We start from the raw sequence: 19,218 nt of genomic DNA on the forward strand, positions 1-19,218 counted from the left end.
GGACAGGATTAGAGGAAAATTTGAGTAGGCGGGGCTTTTCAGCTGCCACACAGTGTGGAAAATTGCTGGCCAACCCCACAGCTGACCACCAAGGCTCCCTGCAACAGCACAGCTTCACCCTTGGGTATAATCCCTTTGAACGCTTTGTGGTCAGGTTTTGGGCGGGCACAGGAATGCCTCATAGCGCTACCACCACCCATACGGGGGTGAGAGGGTAGAGTGTGGGAATCAGGAAGAGGAGGGACCAGCAAGGCTACTACTGGAGTACCTCTTTCCAAACAGCTTTGGCAGCATGACCCAATGAAGTAATCCTTTTCTTGAAGTCTCAGCGGTGGAGAGAAGGAGAGTGATAGAAGGAGTGGGCATAACCATGGTAGCATTAGTGCGTGGGGGACATGCAAAGGAGGGCTGCTTATGATGTTTCTGGAAAGTCCAAAATATTTTGAAAATATTTTGAAAATCCTTTGCAAAGCTGTTACCCGTCTGCCAGCTGGCATCCTTGGTCTTTGCACCAACAACCCACCTATTTTCCCTCTCCCGTAACCAAACGTAACCGTTTTCTCATGTGTTATGTAAAAGCCTCTCCACTCGCCCTCCTTAGCAGCGTGCCTGCAGAAGGTGGCTAGCCAAAGAGGTTTGCCCAGCTGTCCTTTGGGTGATTTCACTTCGATTTTTCTGTTTCTTTTAGATGCTGACTACTGTGGGGGTGCTCTGCCTACTCCCTTCTTCTTTCTCTTTAATTTCCTTCTATTTCACTTTCTCCTTTTCTGTCCCCACCCCTCCGTTTGTTTTGTCCTCTGTTTCTCTCTCCTCCATTAAGCTCAGGACAGCAGATAAGGAGGGAGGCCAGGCCCAGACTGGGATAAAGAGCACATCTTCCGGTTCCTATTCTCCCTACTAAACCAATTGACAAAAACAGCTTCCTTTAATAAACACATGTCATGGGCCAAGGCCTATGGCAGGAGCTCCATACAGATGCCTTCATTTCTTTCTCATGACTAGCCTGTAGGGTGGTTACCGTATTATCTGCATTTTAATGATGAGGAAATGAAAGGAACAAAAAGGTTAAAGTCACTCACTGTCACACAGCTAGTAAATAAACTGTAGAGCCACGATGTCAGTCCTAGGAATCTGACTTTATAGCTGACACACTTAAACACTGTTTTGTACTTTCAAGACTTACACACTTTTTTCACGCCATGGCACACACAAAACGTGGGAATGCTTATACAGCCCATAGGAGTAAACTGGAAAGGATTTGGACTTAGTGGAAAAACAAAACAAAACATTCTTTTGCTTTCTTTATATACTACTACTGTTACCACTAATAATAATAATAATAATAATAATAATAATAATAAAAGAAGAGAAAAGTTATCAAATATTGCATTGCATAAATCCTTCAAATAAAATATTTTTAGATTTTTGAGATAGCTTTTGAAACAGCAACATGCTATTCCCAGTGAAGGGTTTAAATGATCTCTTCTATTCTTGATGGTCACAGTTGACAAGAGACTTTGGATGGTGGCAAATGATAGGACAATGGTCATTGCTTTGTCTTTGATGGATGAGCGGTCTTTTCTCACCACTGAACAGAATTCAGGAAATCTAATCTCTAAACTATCCTTCCAAGGTGTGACCGTTCTTTTAGCCCTCATGGCTATTACTTTCTTTTTCATCGATAAATGGAATATTCTTATGATAATCTGAATAGATTTCAAATTCAAAGTTTTCCATATTATATATTTGAAAATAATGATGAAGGATTTCCTTAGGAATACACAGATACTGCTCTCCTGGTCTTACCATTTTTTTCCCCCTGAAGATTCAAATAATAAAATCACTAGTGAGCCATTTCAATCTCCTTTGTAAGGCTGAATTTTTATCTTTAAATTGACACGGTTTGTCTTTAGGAATACCTGATACCAGACCAGGTTAATAATACTGATTATGATGATGATGAACACAGTAAAAAAGAGCAATCATACATTCATTCCATTGATGTTAGTAGAAAATACAAACATTAGAGTATATTAAAACCGAAAAAATGGAATATTTTACAGAGTGTGACAAACCAAAAAACATCACTGATGACGAACAAATGTGGACTTTGGTCACAATCACAACACCTGAGAAGATCCAGTGAGGAAGTCAGGGGAGTGGCCTCTCCAAGGCTGTCTTAGCTGTGATGCTTGCTGACGTCTTCGGCAGAAGATAATTGTTCCAGAATGCAGGAAGTTTACAGAGGGGGCCATGACTTTCAGATATAATACTAACTACTGTAGAATTTTGAATGGTTGTGGAAAGCACGTAGGAAGTTTATCACCACAAGAAAATGTATATCTCTCAAGGCTGTTGTGACGCACCATTGCTACCACACACTGACTGAAAGCATCACGACGTTCTATCAGGCATCCACATCTCTCTGTTTCTTCTTGCCCTGCAAAAGAGGATGGAGTCCGTGGATGGGGAAGCTAGGAGTTGGTAAGGCACCAAGGGAAGCAGTCCTGTATTTCTGCTGTAATTTGAGGGTGATTGGTCAGGGAACTTTAATGGCACCAAGAGCATTGGCTCTACAAGTGATCCCAAGCCATCCTATAGAGCAAGAACGATGGAGGGACAATGGAGAATTGGAGGGGTTTCACACATAGTTAGACTGGAATGGTCTTGGGAGAAGAGGGTCCTAAGTGATTTGGGACCAAATTAGAAAGGACCTGGAAGAACTGGGGGGCTACATCTACCAAGGAAGTTGGACACGAAGGTTCACATCTGGCTTTAACCTGTAGCTATGGATGCTAGTGTTGAAAGAGCATGACAGGAACTCTCTGGGGGGAATTCAGCTGATGTTAAGAATTCCAAACTGGGGGAAATCTGGAGCTTGCGGGGGCGGGGGAGGGTGGTGCAATACTCAGAACAGAAACCCCTGAGAGATGGGAAGAAAGGTGAGGAAATGCTAAGGTAAGTCTGCAGTAAGCTGGAGGTTGAAGGCTGAATGTTGAGGAGCCTATTCCAGAAGGGGAAACTGGAGGGTCAGACTGAAGGAGCCAGGACGGAGCTGGTCAGCATCAGAACAGGACATGAAGGCAGGAAATACCTGGGACCACATGAGGTGAGACCGAGCAGGCGGTTAGACCAGGTTCCCTGCAAGACAGCTGCTGTTTGGGCAAGGTTAAAGGTTCAGCCACAGTTTGAAGCACCACCCTGGGGACTTGCCTTGCTCTATCTAACGTTCTTCATCTTAAAAGGGATATAGACTGGTTCCCTAGGGGAAGAAGGGAATTCTCTGGACACAGGTTTAGGCCATTCTTTCCCTCAGGGTAGAAGTTAACGAAGTAGGGAGAGATTCATCAGGGACAAGGGGGTCAGGGAAGGAGGATTCTGATGGAGCCCACTGCAGCTTTAGATACACATAAATGACTTCGGTATAGCTTAAACACTTCCATTCTCTCCCACCTTCTCTCTATGCATTCTCCATACCTCCCACCCGTCTTCTTTCCCTCCACCCCCTTCTCTACCCCAACTATCAGTCTATAGGATATATTTTCTGGCTACCCAGTTACTTTTATGGGGGTGGGTTTGTGTGAACGTGTATCAGTCTATACAGGCATTCTTGTAAATTTTTCAACCCCCCCCCCAATCTGTGTTTATTGTGTTTACCTCTATTCTAGCAACCACATTGCACTGTGGTTCTCTAAGGATCCATACCCTCTCTGGGTTGTGAGCCCTCGAGATCAGTGGCTTTGTCTTATATCTTGGTGTTCCCTGAGCCAGTATTATTCTTGAAATGTTTTTGATTGACTATTAGAAAAGTCTGCATGCTCCTAGAATCCTAGCCAAAACCTATGCTTCTAAAGATTAAGAGACAGGGGATTCCACAAAATGGGAGAAAGCTAATCTTAAGAATGAATCATAGGATGACCACTTTTCAGGATTATAGACATTATGCAGAGCCACCACCACCATCATTACCATCACCATCACCTTCACCTCTAAGGCTGAAAGACCAGTGTATTTGCCAGGTAGCTATCCCAATGTAGTAAGGCACAGTATGGCCATCCTCATGTGTCTCATGCCTCTCTTGACCAGTTTGGACTCACGTTTGGGACCAGAGTCAAGCATAGGCTTGATTAATTTTAAATCATCCTCCCAAGGGGTCAGAATAAAAACAAAACCTTAAAAAGAGGGAAAGAGAGGTGCCTGGGTGCCTCAGTCGGTTAAGCGTCCGACTTCGGCTCAGGTCATGATCTCACAGTCTGTGGGTTTGAGCCCCGCGTCAAGCTCTATGCTGACAGCTTGGAGCCTGGAGCCTGCTTTGGATTCTGTGTCTCCCTCTCTCACTGCCCTTCCCCTGTTCGCGCTCTCTCTCTCTCTCTCTTTCTCTCTCAAAAATAAAATAAAACATTAATGAGAGGGAAAGAAAAATGAGGATTTACCCAAAGGGGTATTCCTGCTAAGAAGTTGAAAGTACCTTCATGATGTCATCTTTAATTGAGGTTGCTTTACATACTAAGGTGGATTTTCTTCTTAGCACTCATTTATAGTAAGCTGCACTCTCGCTAGAGGGCACACTTACAACTAGTGGTGAGTTTGAGTGGAAGAACTTTTCCCTTGGGTTTAGAGTCTAATATTCTATTTTCCTCCCTCTCTGAGTTTCCTCCATTTTCTCCTTCCCATTTACCAATTCCCAAAAACACATAAAAATGTGGTAAACGGTTCTTCTTTAGCTCAAGTGAATACCAGTCAATTCAAACACCTTGGGGGGAAATTGTGGGTTTAAATAGTACTAAATCATTATCTATCTAAATAATATCTTCTGAATAATTATCCAGTCAGGATTAATTGGCCCCCCACTTTCTCGACATTATTTAAAGAGAGAAATGTCTGCAGTGTGCATCTTGAAAATGTCTCTTTCTTTGATCTTTTTCCCTCTTAGATTACAAGGCTTTTGAAGAGGCAGCTGAACACTTCCAACCTTACATCAAATTTTTTGCTACGTTCGACAAAGGGGTAAGTACCTGTGAAACCCCGATTTAAATACTTTTGTAGGCACGTAGGATTAAAATTTGAACTTTACAGTACTGTTTTCTTCTTTTGGAAACATTAACCATCCTCCATCCATTAATACTTTCTCCAGAAGTGCTAGATGTATGGCAGGACATCACTTTTGAATGGGAGAGGGGTACAAAGATGATAAATCCAGAGGATCGAAGAGTATTTCTGAAAACAGTCCATGAAAAATGATGGACCACTCTTTGCCACCTGGATCACTAAGAGTGGGAGATGCATCAGCGGAGTGTGCCAGGACACCGGTCACTGCTTCCTTGTTTTTAGAGCGATTCTCCCCCTTCCCAGGGTTGCATGCTCCCCACTCTGTTGAGTTAGGATGGGATGGAATGGGGAGGACCACTGGTCATTTGGAGCCTCGCGCGCTTCAGTAAGTTGCCTACGTCTCCAAGAGAAGTCCTTGATGTACTTGTCTATAATCCAGTTATTTCTTTTCTGGATGTGGCAAGTGCTTTCATCAGCCAAAGAACGGCCTATGTGAGGGACTTCGAATCAATGGGTAGTTTATTTGGGGTCTACTGTGGTTGGAGTTCTGACTCCAATGGCTACTATTTATCAAGGGCTTTCCATATGTTGAGTACAACTTGCAATATTGCATTTGTATGATCTCTAATCATTTCAACAACTTTGAAACGTAAGAAGTCCCACGTCCCAGATGACAAAACAGAATTAGAAAGATTCAGTAATAACCAAGGTCTCCAGTGAATTAATGGTAGTGCTGCGATCCCCGCCTATGCCCCAAACCCCTGCCCTTTCGTTGGTACCACACACTTAAGCAGGATACCCTGTACCTGCCCTTGAGATTCAGAGTGCATGCCCACACACCCACACTCACATAGCAGACACACATAACACAAAAACTCATACATAACACACATATAAAACACCCACCACACATATAACACATACAACAAACCCAACACACATACATAACACCACACACATAAGCACACAACACACAAGACACATACAACACACACGCTCACACAACACACAAATATAACACATACCTCCTCACACACGCTTACACTCAAATCCACACCACACTTACCTAGCTATACTCAATACACACATTCACACTCACATCCACACCTCCACATATATGATTCTCTGTCTCTCTCAATCTCTCTCTCTCTCTCTCTCTCTCTCTCTCTCTCTCTCTCTCTCACACACACACACCAACTAAAAACCCTAAATCACCATATTTACTAGAACAAATAAATCTAGGACAGACTAAATCCTGATCACATTCAAGTAAAAGTTAGGCAGAGAGTGGCCTACTGAGGAATAAGGTAGTGGGGGAAGGGGTTCTGATGGACCTTTATACTATGAGAAGTTCAAGTATTCTGTGAAGAACAAGAGGAAGCCTGTAAGGAAGCCTGTAGGTGCTGAAGCAGGGAAGGAGTATGACAAAAATAGATCGTATTCAATCTTTGTATATGTGTGTATTGAACCACCTCTATGGATAAAAATTCTGGATTAAAAAGGATCCAGAAGAGAGTCTATAATCTGAGTCTTGTAACCTAAACTTGAAGAAAATGTACCGTAACTGGTTGGATTAGAGTCCAAAGAGATCTTGGGCAAGAATGCCAAGAAGAAGAGTAACTATCGTTTATTAAGTACTTTTTACATGCCAGGCTTTGTACTGAGAGCTTTACATAGCTGTTTTCGATTATCTCAACGTTCCTATAAAGGAGGATTAGTATTCTCAGTCAACACAGAATGAAACCAAGGCACCGAGAGATTAAGTGATTTGCTCATGGTCACATAGTGAGTAAGTAGTCAAGCCTGATATAACCTCAGCTCAGCCTGACTTCAAAGTCAATGCCATATACTACTTACTGTACATCAGAGAAAGAAACAATACACGTGAAGCACTTCACTGGCGTCTGGCACATGATAAACATTCAGCAAATGTTAGTCCTGCTGAGCATAAAAGGCAGCCATCTAAGCCCAGGAAAATGGAGGTTGGAAGATAATTTTAGAGAGAAGGGGACGTACAGGGAAGCCTAAACTGAATACATCATTGATGTTCATTTATGATAGGCCAGCAGTGACTGACGTGGCTCCTGGGTAAGAAATCATCTGAGGGAACAGAACCAGGCAGACGGGCTTGGCCAAGCAACAAAGCCTCAGTTCTGAGAAGGGTGGCCCAACACTGTGTTCAGGGTAGTGTTTGTTTTCAGACGTGCCTCCCAGCCTAACCATATGGCTTCGTGTCTGTGGCCCATGAAGAAGGTGAGGTCAGGCTATAATTAAAAACTCAGAAACCTCTTCACTCAAAACTCTGTAAGACACTGAGTCATAAGTGTCCCCGTTCACATAGCCTTGTTGGATTTTATAACATTTAAAAAGAGAAAGACACCCTGTCTTCCTCTACATGGGACACAGAAAAGCAGTCACACTTAGAGGACTCAGTGTCACTTGGGGCTTGAAAATTGCACCCATCAGTTGGGAGACAGAGCCCAAGACAAGAAGAAGATGGTGAAGTCCAGAAGGCTTGGCTGCTCCCAGCAGCTGCCTCAATGGTGTCCAGCAGGGGGCGCCAGTGAAGAAGAGGGAGCTGGAAGAACCTTTTGTTGAGACAGCATGGCAGCCCAGAGGGACACACTAGAGCGGAGGTGCTTTGTAGAGGTGTGAAGTCAGGAGAGTCCAGGGGCAAGGAGGCACTCATATAGTCTCAAAGACGAAAAAGCCAACTGGCAGAGGTCGAGATGACAAGAGGACTTGGCCACTATTGAGGTGAGGGAGAGAAAGCCAAGAGAAGACTCAAAAATAAGATTGCAAGTCTCTGTTTCGAGACAGCAAAGACTTTGAAGCTACCGAAAACATTAGGGAATCTAGGAAGAAGAATCTACTGAGCAACATAAGGATGGGGTTGATGAGTTCTCTTTCTGCAAGCAGGGAAGACGTATAACTAGAGATGGCTTTCATTTATTTATTCATTTTCTCATTCGGAGAATATTTATTGAGTGCCTTTTATGTGCCAGAAGCTCTTCTAGATGCCAGGAACACAACATCGAGCAAAACAGATTCCTGTCCCTGTAGAATTTAGAGTTAATGTGGCAGGGGAGGAGGTGAGGTGAAGCTGGGAAGACAGAAAGTAAATAAACAAACCAATAAATATGTGATATTAAATATATGAGTAAGAGATCCATAAAGACACTGAGATGTCAGGGCCGCTGATGTAGATTTGGGAGTTAGTAGTTTCCAACCGCTGTCCATATTGGTATCCCCCAAGGCGCTTTTAAAATCATGGGTTCCTGAGCCCTACATCTAGAAGTTGGTGTTTTTTTATGGTTGTGCCCAGGCCCAGGAATGTGTGTTTTCGGAGAGCTCCCTGGGGAGTTTTACCTGGCCCACAGGTTTGGGACCGGTACTGATTGATCTACGCATCCTGATCCCAAACCAAGCCACAACATCTCTGGAGCAAATGGAGCAAGAGAATCTAAGAGCTAAGGATGGCAGGCTTACTATCCAAGATACCACTGCAAGAGTGGAAGAAAGGGCTTCTCAGGGATACAGAGCGGGGCACTCTGTGGTGGTGGTGGCGGGGACATGGTGACTATCTGGAAAATTTTGTTCAGGTTTCCCAGGACTGAAACCTAAGAACATCACAATCCAACTGTACGTTCATGATCTTAACATCACAAAGCCAGACACTGGCGCTCACGGACCGGACACACACACGCGCACACATACACACACACACACACACACTGCCTGGATTTAAATTCAGGCTCTATCCCCCTCCACATATGTGATCTTGACAAATTGCATACACAGATTGTGCCTCTGGCTCATTATCTGTAAAATAAGTATAATGATGGTTCTCACCTCAGCAATCCAAGTGAGGATTCATAAAGGACTCAACAGAAAGCACCTTGCACACAGTGAGCACCCCTTGTGCTTGCTACTATTACTGTTTTCCCGCGTCCTGTCAATTCCCACTTTCTATAAGCACAGTTCCCTGGTTCCTAACATATGTAGTAAGTGAAGTCAGAAACCCAGAATCCAGTGTCATTTTAAGCCCATTCTCTGACGGGCCCAGCTTTGTAAACAACAGTTTGAAAACCCAGACACTGGTTGTGTGGTTGCTGGTTCCCTCCTACACTCCCCACCCCATCATCCACACCACCCCCGGCCCCGTACAAGAGGGGGGGATCAGTAAGAAAAAACGCCACACTTCCCTGTCCCTCAAAATCAACATGACCATAAATCTCTTTTGACTGACTGTAGTTCCTAAGAAATGTCTTTTGGAATATAGTGACCTGGAATTAATAGCAATTGATGACAAAAGCCATAGGGACACCAGTGTTGGCTCAGAATGGCCCTCCTTGTATAACAGCTTATGTAATACCCAGTTCCTCCCCCTCCCCAATTAGTCACGGCTGCCCGGGGCCTCTGTACCATCGGTTACCACCACAGGGCGTCAGCTCTTAGGCAATTCCTCTTTCGTTTCAAGGGAACCACTGTTCATCCCTGTGCTTTCTTGGACCACAGCTCTGAACTAGAAAAGAATGGCATTTGATTTTCTACAAAGCGTTGCACATTCCAGGCCTCTCAAATCATTTCACAAAAAGAGATTTGAGCTCAGCAGCTCTGCAGGCGAACACAGCAACCATTCTGCCCTGAGAGCAGACCGTGTGGCCACTTTAATCAAGAGCACCGATGTCTCCCGGGCTACAGGCTGGCTCCCCGAGCTTGTTATTTGGTAGAGGGTGAGCAGTTCACCCTGGCTTGCCGGGTACTAGCCCAGTGTTAGCACTAAGAGTCTAAAGTCTGGGAAAGCCCTCCACTCTGGACCAACCAGGATGGCTGGTCACCCTCTGGCTGGCAACAAAGCAGGCAGTTCCCAGAGCCTGAGAACCCGTAGGACAGCCCTGCACTGAGAGAGAACCCTAGGGCCAGTGCTTTCAGCCTAAATCAAAAGGAGGGGGTAGGGGCTGATTGAGGACGGATTAATGGGTTGACCTCTGATTCTGAGTACTTGTATGCTCTAAATGGTTTCCATCAATTGCCTGTGCTATCAAAATTGGTTCAGTTAAATCCATGCATCCCAGAACACTGAGCTTGCTCTGTTGACATTTGCTTCTTCCCCCAGCCCTGGCAAATACAGTGGCGTGATGACGATTGTGCAATTAGACTTCACACTTTTTATTCCCACTGCTCCCTGCTCCTGCCTGGACCTCATCTGCCAGATAGGTTTTTTCCTTCCTATCGGTCCTTCTTGAGTCAGTTGAGCTAAGCATCGGCGATGAGTTTCTACCATTTCAACATTTAAAAAAATTTTTTTAACATTTATTCATTTTTTGATAGAGACAGAGCATGAGTGGGGGAGGGACAGAGAGAGAGGGAGACACAGAATCCGAAGCAGGCTCCAGGCTCTGAGCGGTCAGCACAGAGCCTGACCCGGGGCTCGAATTCACGGACTGCAAGATCATGACCTGAGCTGAAGTCGGACGCTTAACCGACTGAGCCACCTAAGCGCCCCTCTACTACTTCAACATTTAAGTTAAAACTGTAAAGAACACTGTCATGTCTTTGCCAGAAAACTCACGCACTCCTTACAGATGGGCAACCCACTGCCACTCTAAACTGGCATTTAAGGAAACTATTGTCGGATTTCTGAATGTTACAGGTTGCAAAGAAATTATCCTTGAAGATGAATGAGGTTGACTTCTACGAGCCATTTATGGAAGAGCCCATTGCCATACCTGACAAACCTTACACAGAAGAGGAGCTCGTGGAGTTTGTCAAGGAGCACCAAAGGTGCCCCAGATGGCATGCAGGGGATACGGGGTGGTGGTGGTGGTGGTGGTCGTGGTCTAGGGTCTGGGGAAGGGAGAAGAACCTCTTGGTCCTAACATTGTGGGCCTCCCGAGAACAACAACCTGGAGTTACTGCCCCAGTAGAACTGACGTCAGTAGTATGGCTTTGTTGGTCACTGATCAGTTGGGCAGGGATGTTGCTACCTTTTCTAAATATGGGTCTACACCTGCAAATGGGGTTAGACCACCTCCCCACAATCAGCAAATCCCCCCTAAGTCATAGTAAGATACAAGTCAAATTCCACAATAATAACAGAAGAGATTTAGTGACAGCCAAATACCAAATACCATGCTAAGTGCTTATGGAAACTATTTATCTAACATTCAACATTATGGAGTAATTAGTATTATCCCAATTTTACAGATCAAGGAATTGGGCTATGAGTAGTTAAGTAGCTTAGCCATGGCTGAACATTTATACACAGAACTTCTGGGAGAGGAATTTTTGATACGACTTAGAGTCGCTGTAGCACAGATCGGCCAACTTTTCCCATAAAGGGCCAGAGAATAAATATTTCAGGCTCCGCGGGCCAGATGGTTTCTGTTGTAATACTCAGCTCTACTGTTGTAGTGTGAAAGCAGCTGTAGACAGCATGTAAACGAATGGGTGTGGCTGTTTCCCAATAAAAGCTTATTTACAAATACAGGAGGCACTGGCTGGATTTGCCCGCCAGCTCTAGTTTGTTGACCCTGCTCTTGAGGGAGGGACAATATTGAAACATGGAACATGGTGGTGGGTTCACTGCCTCACCACCCACCTTCTCCAACACGTGCCCACGTTGTTCATTGAACCTGGAGCATTATGATTGCATCACCTGGTCGTCCTGGTCCCCACAGGGAGGTGGCATTTGGAGGAGCAAATATCAACGTGTCCAGCACTATTTGCCAACATTCAGAAAGACATAAAACCATGAGCAAAATAGAGTTTTGCCTGTTCTTCCTACACATCCCTAAAGAGCTTTTGGGTGATGACCCAATGACAAGACAATGCAGTTCTGGGCTGGAAAAACCAAGACTTTTGTTTTCTCTCCCAGGTGTCCTCATTCTGGGCCTGTTCTGGGTTCTCAGGAGTGTCCCCTGTCAATGGGGAAGGAAATGGCTTCTTGCCCAGGGAATGAGCCCAGCCTGAGCCCTCTGACCCACTGTTTGTAATCCTTGGATCACATGGGTCTGTGAAAAGGCTGGGAGCTTCAGGCTCAGCTCTGTGTGTGACCAAGCAGGGTAGAACAGCTCTGTCTCCTTAGGGGAGATTTCTAGAGCTCTTCACCCCCTTCATGCCCTCGCAGATGAACCAGCATCTCATTGTACATTTCGCTGGGCTGAGGCTGCAGTGTCTGCCTTGGAAATCCCTCCTCAAAGAAGCTCACCTTTGTTTTTTTCAGACCCACCTTACGTCGCCTGCGCCCAGAAGATATGTTTGAAACATGGGTAAGAAAGTGGCAAACCCTTTCTGCCTTTTTAGACACGAGTATATTCCCCAAGAGGGGAGTCCCCAAACTTAAACCAAGTTTTATTGTGCTGGAATGGATGTCTGGAGGGTGGAGTATTTGAAACGTGGACAACATTTAAATTAAGTTAAATTAAAGCCCAGTTCTCCATGGACCCAGTTGAAGAGTCTTTGGTACCACCCACTAGGTAAGATTACTCCATCTCTGAGTTGGTTTCCCACAGTGACTACTGGCTTCTGTTGACTGGCAACCAGAGACCCAGGGTAATATAATGGAAGGAGCTCAGGCTGTGGGGGTCATAGAGATGCGGGTTCAAATCCAGAATCTGCTACCTGGTAGGTCTGCATCCTGCATCAAGTTATGTTATCCTTCTGAGCTTTAGTTAGTTTCTGCTTCTCAAATCAGGGCTTTTTGTTAGGGACGAGCAGTGCGAAGAACCCAGAGCATGGTAGGTGTTTGGCCAGTCAACGGTAGCCCTTTTCATAAATGTCAACTCAAGGTGCTGGAAAGTGCTAAGTCAGATTATTCCCTGGGTCTGTGTCATAGATGATGTGTCAGGTGGGTCAAAAAGATATATATTGAAAGATGGCCATGGAGGTGCACCTCCCCTCCTACCTCAGCTTTACACAAAATTCCCTAAACGATAACAACCAAAGTCTGTGGAGCATTTTTCAAAGCATGTATCCTCTTTTTTTTTTTTTCCAATATATGAAGTTTATTGTCAAATTGGTTTCCATACAACACCCAGTGCTCATCCCAAAAGGTGCCCTCCTCAATACCCATCACCCACCTGCCCCTCCCTCCCACCCCCCATCAACCCTCAGTTTGTTCTCAGTTTTTAACAGTCTCTTAAAAGCATGTATCCTCTTAAGCTGGATGTTTCAACAGTTCCAAAGAGTAATGTAGAACAGGTCATATTTAACGTCATTTTACATGGGGCAACTGGTGGTCATGTGGATTAAGTTAACTACTCAAGGATACAAAACTAATAAGCATTAGATCTTGGGACTTCAGTTTAGATCATTTGGAGCCAAATCTCATGTTCTCTTTAGTAGAGTCCCCTAGAGGAAGTCATGTCCCCATAAGGCACCATTTTGTCAGGGGCTGTTGGGGGAGGAGAAAGGAATTAATATGGAGGCACTTATTTATTTATTTATTCTTTAATTCAGAGCCCAAAGTGACAGATGAACAGAACCATGGAGTAACTTAACACTTTGTGTTTTACTGCCTGGTAACTTATTTGTACATCTGAGGGCAGAGCAAACATTTCATGGGACACAGAAGAGCAAATAGTCCCGTCTGGAGGAGCAGCCTATTTAAGAACAACCCAGTGCTTTGGCAACGTATTTTCCTAACATTTAAACCTTTCAAAAATTTAACCTTAAAATTTTTTTTAATGTTTATTTATTTTTGAGAGAGAGACAGAGCATGAGCAGGGGAGGGGCAGAGGAAAAGAGGGAGACACAGAATCCAAAACAGGCTCCAGGCTCTGAGCTGTCAGCACAGAGCCCGATGCGGGGCTCGAACCCATGGGAGGACCGTGAGATCGTGACCTGAGCTGAAGTCACACGCTTAACCGACTGAGCCCACGCAGGCGCCCCTCAAAAATGTAACCTTTAGGAGGTCTTGTGACAAGACTTAAAAATAACAAAAGTGTATAACAGTGCTTTAAAAATAATATTCCTTTAAAAACATTTTTACCTTTTACTTAAAATAATTTCAGACTTACAAAAAATAATGTAAAGAATTCCATGATCTGTTTACCAGATTCCCCAAATGTTAGCATTTTATCTCCTTTGCTTTATCACACACTTCTGGACAGATACAGATATAGACTTTTTTCCCGCTGAGTTATTTGAGAGTAAGTAGCAGATACAACTCCCCTTACCTCTAAATACTTCAGACGTTTTCTAAAAACAACGAATTTCTCTCATAACCACAATATACTTACCAAAATCAGGAAATTAGTAAAATTCTATTTCATCTATGGACCTTATTCAAATTGACCAGTGTCTCACTAGTGCCCTGTATAGCACAATATGCACAATATATATATATATATATATATATATATATATATATTTTTTTTTTTTTTTTTTTTCCTGGCCCAGGATCTGATCTTGGATCTCACATTCATACTTTGTTGTTATGTTTCTCTAAGTTGTCTTTAATCCCAAATAGGCTCTTGATGTTTATCTTTCATGACACAAAGTACCATTTTATATTTTATTTTATTTTGTTTTATTTTATTATTTTATTTTATTTTATTTTATTTTATTTTATTTCATTTTATTATTTATCTCATCTCATCTCATCTCATCTCATCTCATCTTATCTTTGAGAAAAAGCAAGAGAGTGCACATGAGCAGGGGAGGGGCAGAGGGAGAGAGAGAAAATCTTAAGCAGCTCCATGCTCAGCACAGACCCCAGCTCGGGGCTTGATCTCATGACACTGGGATCATGACCTGAGTTGAAATCAAGAGTCGGATGCTCAACCAACTGAGCCACCCAGGCACCCCACAAAGTACCATTTTATTTTATTCATTTTATTTTTTAATTATGATTTTTTTTGAAGTGTTTATTTATTTTTGAGAGAGAGACAGAGCGTGAGCAGGGGAGGGGCAGAGAGAGAGGGAGATACAGAATCTGAAGCAGGCTTCACGCTCCAGGCTGTCAGCACAGAGCCTGACACGGGGCTCAAACTCACACCCATAAGATCATGACCTGAGCCGAACCTGGATGCTTAACCCACTGAGCCGCCCAGGGGCCCCCACAAAGTACCATTTTAAATTGAGAGTGATTCTCACTGTTCTATTGTGCTATGGCCTTTATTCTTAGTTCTTTTTATTTTCTTCATCCCTAAGAGATGCCCTGCCTTCAAGCCTTTTCTCACTGACACAGCATATCACACCCAAGACACCACGTGCTATGGCACAAGAGCCTGTGTCCTGCCCCTCCCCCGACCACAAACACCCTGCCACCCCAAACCGCCCAGTACAAATGCTCCTTCTCATTATGTCAGAAGCAGATGTTCAGAAAGACCCTTCCACTGTCTGGCTTCACTGGAAGTCATTCTCTGCTTCCTTTTCACTTAAGGAAAAAGGTACGTTACAGCCTTTTGCTATGATATAACAATGACGGCTGGTATTTTCTACATTATTATATATTCAGTTATTTTCTAATCAGGAAAGGGCTGTGTATTAAACCTGCTAGAGGAAAGGGCAGCTAGACTGGCTTACTTCTTTCCTACACCCCATCATGGAAAACCCACATGACTTCCCCAGAGGCCATAACCAGACCTAACGAACCCCAAGTCTCCATCTAGGGCGGGAAGCCAGGACAGACCCTTCCAGCATCATCTTTCCATCCTTAAAAAGGAGAAGTCAGAGGGATTTCTGGGGAGCCACCCTCCATGCACCTTCCCCGTCCACCTTTGCCCACCTAGAAGAGCTCTGCTCCAAAGAACAGCACCTCCATGGGCCACTTGGCTGCAGCAAATGAAACTACAGATCCTGGAGAAAGTGACCAGTTAATGAACTTGGAAGTCTTTAACTTCACCACCCACTTCCCTAGACATTGCAAAATATTTAAATAAGATAGAAAAACTAAGTCAAGCTAGAGCAACTAGCGGCTTTTCTCTTTCCCCAGCTGTGCGGGTTTTTAAAGCAGCAAGCCATAAAAAACACAGAATTGAATATTACTAAAGAAATTGGTGGCCAGCAATACTTGCTGTGTATAAATCGAATAGCTATTTGTTTATTTAGAATATTTAAAGAATATCAAGGTGGGGCAAGGTGGTCCAGACTGAGTGCTGACGTGTCCTTCCTCTTTGACACTTTATCTTCCAACCAGCTCGCCATGCTGGCAAGCGGTCAGAGTCCCGGGAAAAAGCCCACAGGGATGGGAGTCAATAGTTCCTTAGAAAATAATCCTCTGTCTGTGGCAGTAACAAAGTAGTACTTCTAAAAGGGGTGGGGGTGGGGCAGAAACTTCCAGATAAGCCCCTAGAGCATCCCATTGCACCAGGGAGTCTTCAGCTTTAAGTGCATGTTTTTTCCTTTGCATCTCTCCACTCAACAAGAGTAACAAACCTTCAACAGAACCTGGAAGGAAACAGAGCAAAACAGGAACAGTGGTAATTAATTTATCTGGTTGGTGGGTAATAGTTTCTTCTTGGAATCTAATATTTTGTAGATTTTTCAACAAGTGTTTAAGATTCTGATCACCATATTCTTTTTTTTTTTTTTTAAGTCAGTGGGCATTAATAAGAACCTATTACATTGTGCTAAGCACAGGGGTTATAAAAATGAACATTGCTGTCATGTCCTTAGGAGTTCAAGGTTGAGCAAATGAAACAGTCTCAAAATGTATAAACCAGTCCAGCGTGTTGATGCTATGACAGATGGACATACAAAGTGAAAGAGAATTCAGAGTAAAGTATTCACCAAAGTAATTCTAGATCTCCAGTTCTTTGGAGTTCTGGGGCTCAGTCACTTTACATAAAGGCCCCTTATCAGCCTCCTTTAACTTAAGAGTCACTAATCTGAGTTTGAAACACCTACACACCCTGCAGGGGACAATAGATTCATGGAACCCATTCTACTGCTTTAGGTGATGTCAAGGAAGAAGACTTTCCTCTACCCTCTTATGTTCAGCATTGAAGGCCTGCAAATTAAACTGACAAAATACAGATTAGCATGAGCAAAAAACAGATTTAATGACCGATTTATGCATGGAAGTTTACAAGGAAATGTGACTCAAGAAGGGGCTTAGCATCTTAATTGGAAATGGAAGAGGCAGGGGGCAGTTCTGGGAGAATAGGTGACCTGTTAGAAGGTTGAGGTAAAAGAGAACTTATGGAAAAACAAATGACTTTTTTGGAAAGAGAAATGGGCCCTTGGGGAATAGATGGGAGATTTGATAGTTTTGTGATATTATCTATCTGAGAAATTAGAGCTACTTTCGGGGAGCGGGTTGATGACAATTGAATTCTTTTGGGCGGCTCTGTTTTTAGGTAGGTAAAGGATTTCAGGAATTCATATGCCTTCGGCTCAAAGTAATTTTTATGCCACAGTGGCTTATTCTGGACCTCTTTCAGTGAGAAAGTACAAGCATGTGGGGCCACACAGAACTGACTGGAATCCCAGCCATGTCCATGCTAGTTCTGTGGCTTTAGGTAAGTCACTTCAATTCTTTAAGCACTAAACAGGAATAAGACTTTCATTTGAGATTTCGAAATAATGTACTTACAAAGTACTGATACAAAAAATGGCAAGTGGCAGATACTATTGTGGCCGTTTTAACCATTGTTATTTCAAGGCATAATCCCTTCCCTGCGAGAGCTTGCCATCTGGTTGAGAAGGGAATATTGGTGCTATTAAAAAGATAGTTTCCAAGGCAATATGATCCAAAGACCAAATGGGTGATCTGGAGCGAAGGCTGTGGGGTTCAGAGAAAGCCCCTGGGTGGTCTCAGTCGTGTGGGTGGCCATCTTGGTCCTTCCTCACTCATCCATGTTGGGTTCTCACTGAGCAACCCTGATTTCTAGGCTTGCCCGTGGATTCTCGCTCTGTGAGTTTATTACTGAAAATATCTGGCACCCGGCATGCACCCGCTTCTTTGCAAGTGTTAAGCACAGGGCTGTGTGCTGAATCTTTGAGCCCCATCAGTCCACCATCCAGGCACCGTCTTAGGCCTGGGGAGTGACAGGCATATTATGAGCAGACTCTTAGGAAACAAATATAGATTCTTAATTCCAAAACCAATTTCCAAATGCATTCCAGAAGCACACACAGAAATGAAGCCTGCTCCACAGAGTTAATACTGCTCACTTCCAGCTGATGGCAGGAGACAAGAGACACAGGACCGCCTAATGAGAACTGATCAGGATATTCTCTTTGGCGATAATAGCAAATGTAAAACAGTCAAACCTCAGACTCCCCTTCTGGTTGCTGTCGGATTTGTGTAATAAACTTGCACACAGACGCGCGCACACACGTATATATCCGTACAATTCAATTCCCCAGGGCATCTGGCCAAGCCCAGGCCCACTCTCTTGTTTTTAACAATAATATTTTCCATTTAATCTCTCTTAGAATTTTTGGAGGTTTTGTCCATTCCAAACTCAAAGGGAAAAAAATTAGCATTTAGATAGGATTGCACCGGCATTAAAATCAATTGAAATGAAAACAGAGGATCATGGGAGGGTTGAGATGCCTGGAATTTTTTCTATAGGATGATTCTAGTGTGACAGCCAGGGTGCCCAGTGACTCCCTTTCATTAGTATTCACTCAGATTTGTCCCCGGTGCCTCCTTCTTATACATCTTCCTCTCCGTGTTTTTTGGGGAATCACGGTTCTCATCACAGAGGGTCCTCCAAAACTCCTGCTATGGATGGGATGGGATGGGTTGATGCGAAGGAGACACAGGTGTATGTATGGTCCTTTCTGTCCAGGATGTAGAAACATGGAGTGCCACTTGCCCACAGATGTGAAATAACTGCTCGATTCTTGGCCTGGCCCCAGGTCTCCACAGCCACACCCACTTGTCAGTGTCACACCCTCACCTTTCTCTAGCTCCCACATCCACTCTTCCCACAGCCCCCCACACTCATAGAAATCCGTTACAGGCCTTTACTGCTTCGGCAAGCTTTGGGACTCAAGCAGAAAGGACCCCAAGGAAGGAAACCTGGAAAGTCAACGTTAGCAAGGTGCCCCTTACTGACTACAAAGGTTCTTCAACAGGAGGTGTGTTAGCGGAGAAGCCCTATGCTTGTATATGATTCTTGTGTGAACAGAACAGACCCACATCCTAATTTGCCTCAGAGTCCTGTCTGCTGTCAGTTTGCGGCCAGTTGCAGGGTCCATCAGCAGCAT

The 19,218-nt window shown here is 44.0% G+C and overlaps 1 protein-coding gene across 1 annotated transcript in view; it reads left to right on the plus strand.

The window, feature by feature from the left end:
• Positions 1-19,218, plus strand: part of CASQ2 (calsequestrin 2) — a 63,822-nt gene that overhangs the window by 27,952 nt on the left and 16,652 nt on the right. Inside the window, exons 5-7 of the mRNA XM_019457942.2 lie at positions 4,934-5,007; positions 10,706-10,836; positions 12,278-12,323. Coding sequence (XP_019313487.1) covers positions 4,934-5,007; positions 10,706-10,836; positions 12,278-12,323 — 251 coding nt within the window. The remainder of the gene's footprint in view (positions 1-4,933; positions 5,008-10,705; positions 10,837-12,277; positions 12,324-19,218) is intronic.

The sequence above is a fragment of the Panthera pardus genome, unplaced genomic scaffold (assembly GCF_024362965.1).
Source record: "Panthera pardus isolate Hobbes unplaced genomic scaffold, ASM2436296v1 HiC_scaffold_11, whole genome shotgun sequence".
Taxonomy (NCBI): Eukaryota; Metazoa; Chordata; class Mammalia; order Carnivora; family Felidae; genus Panthera; species Panthera pardus.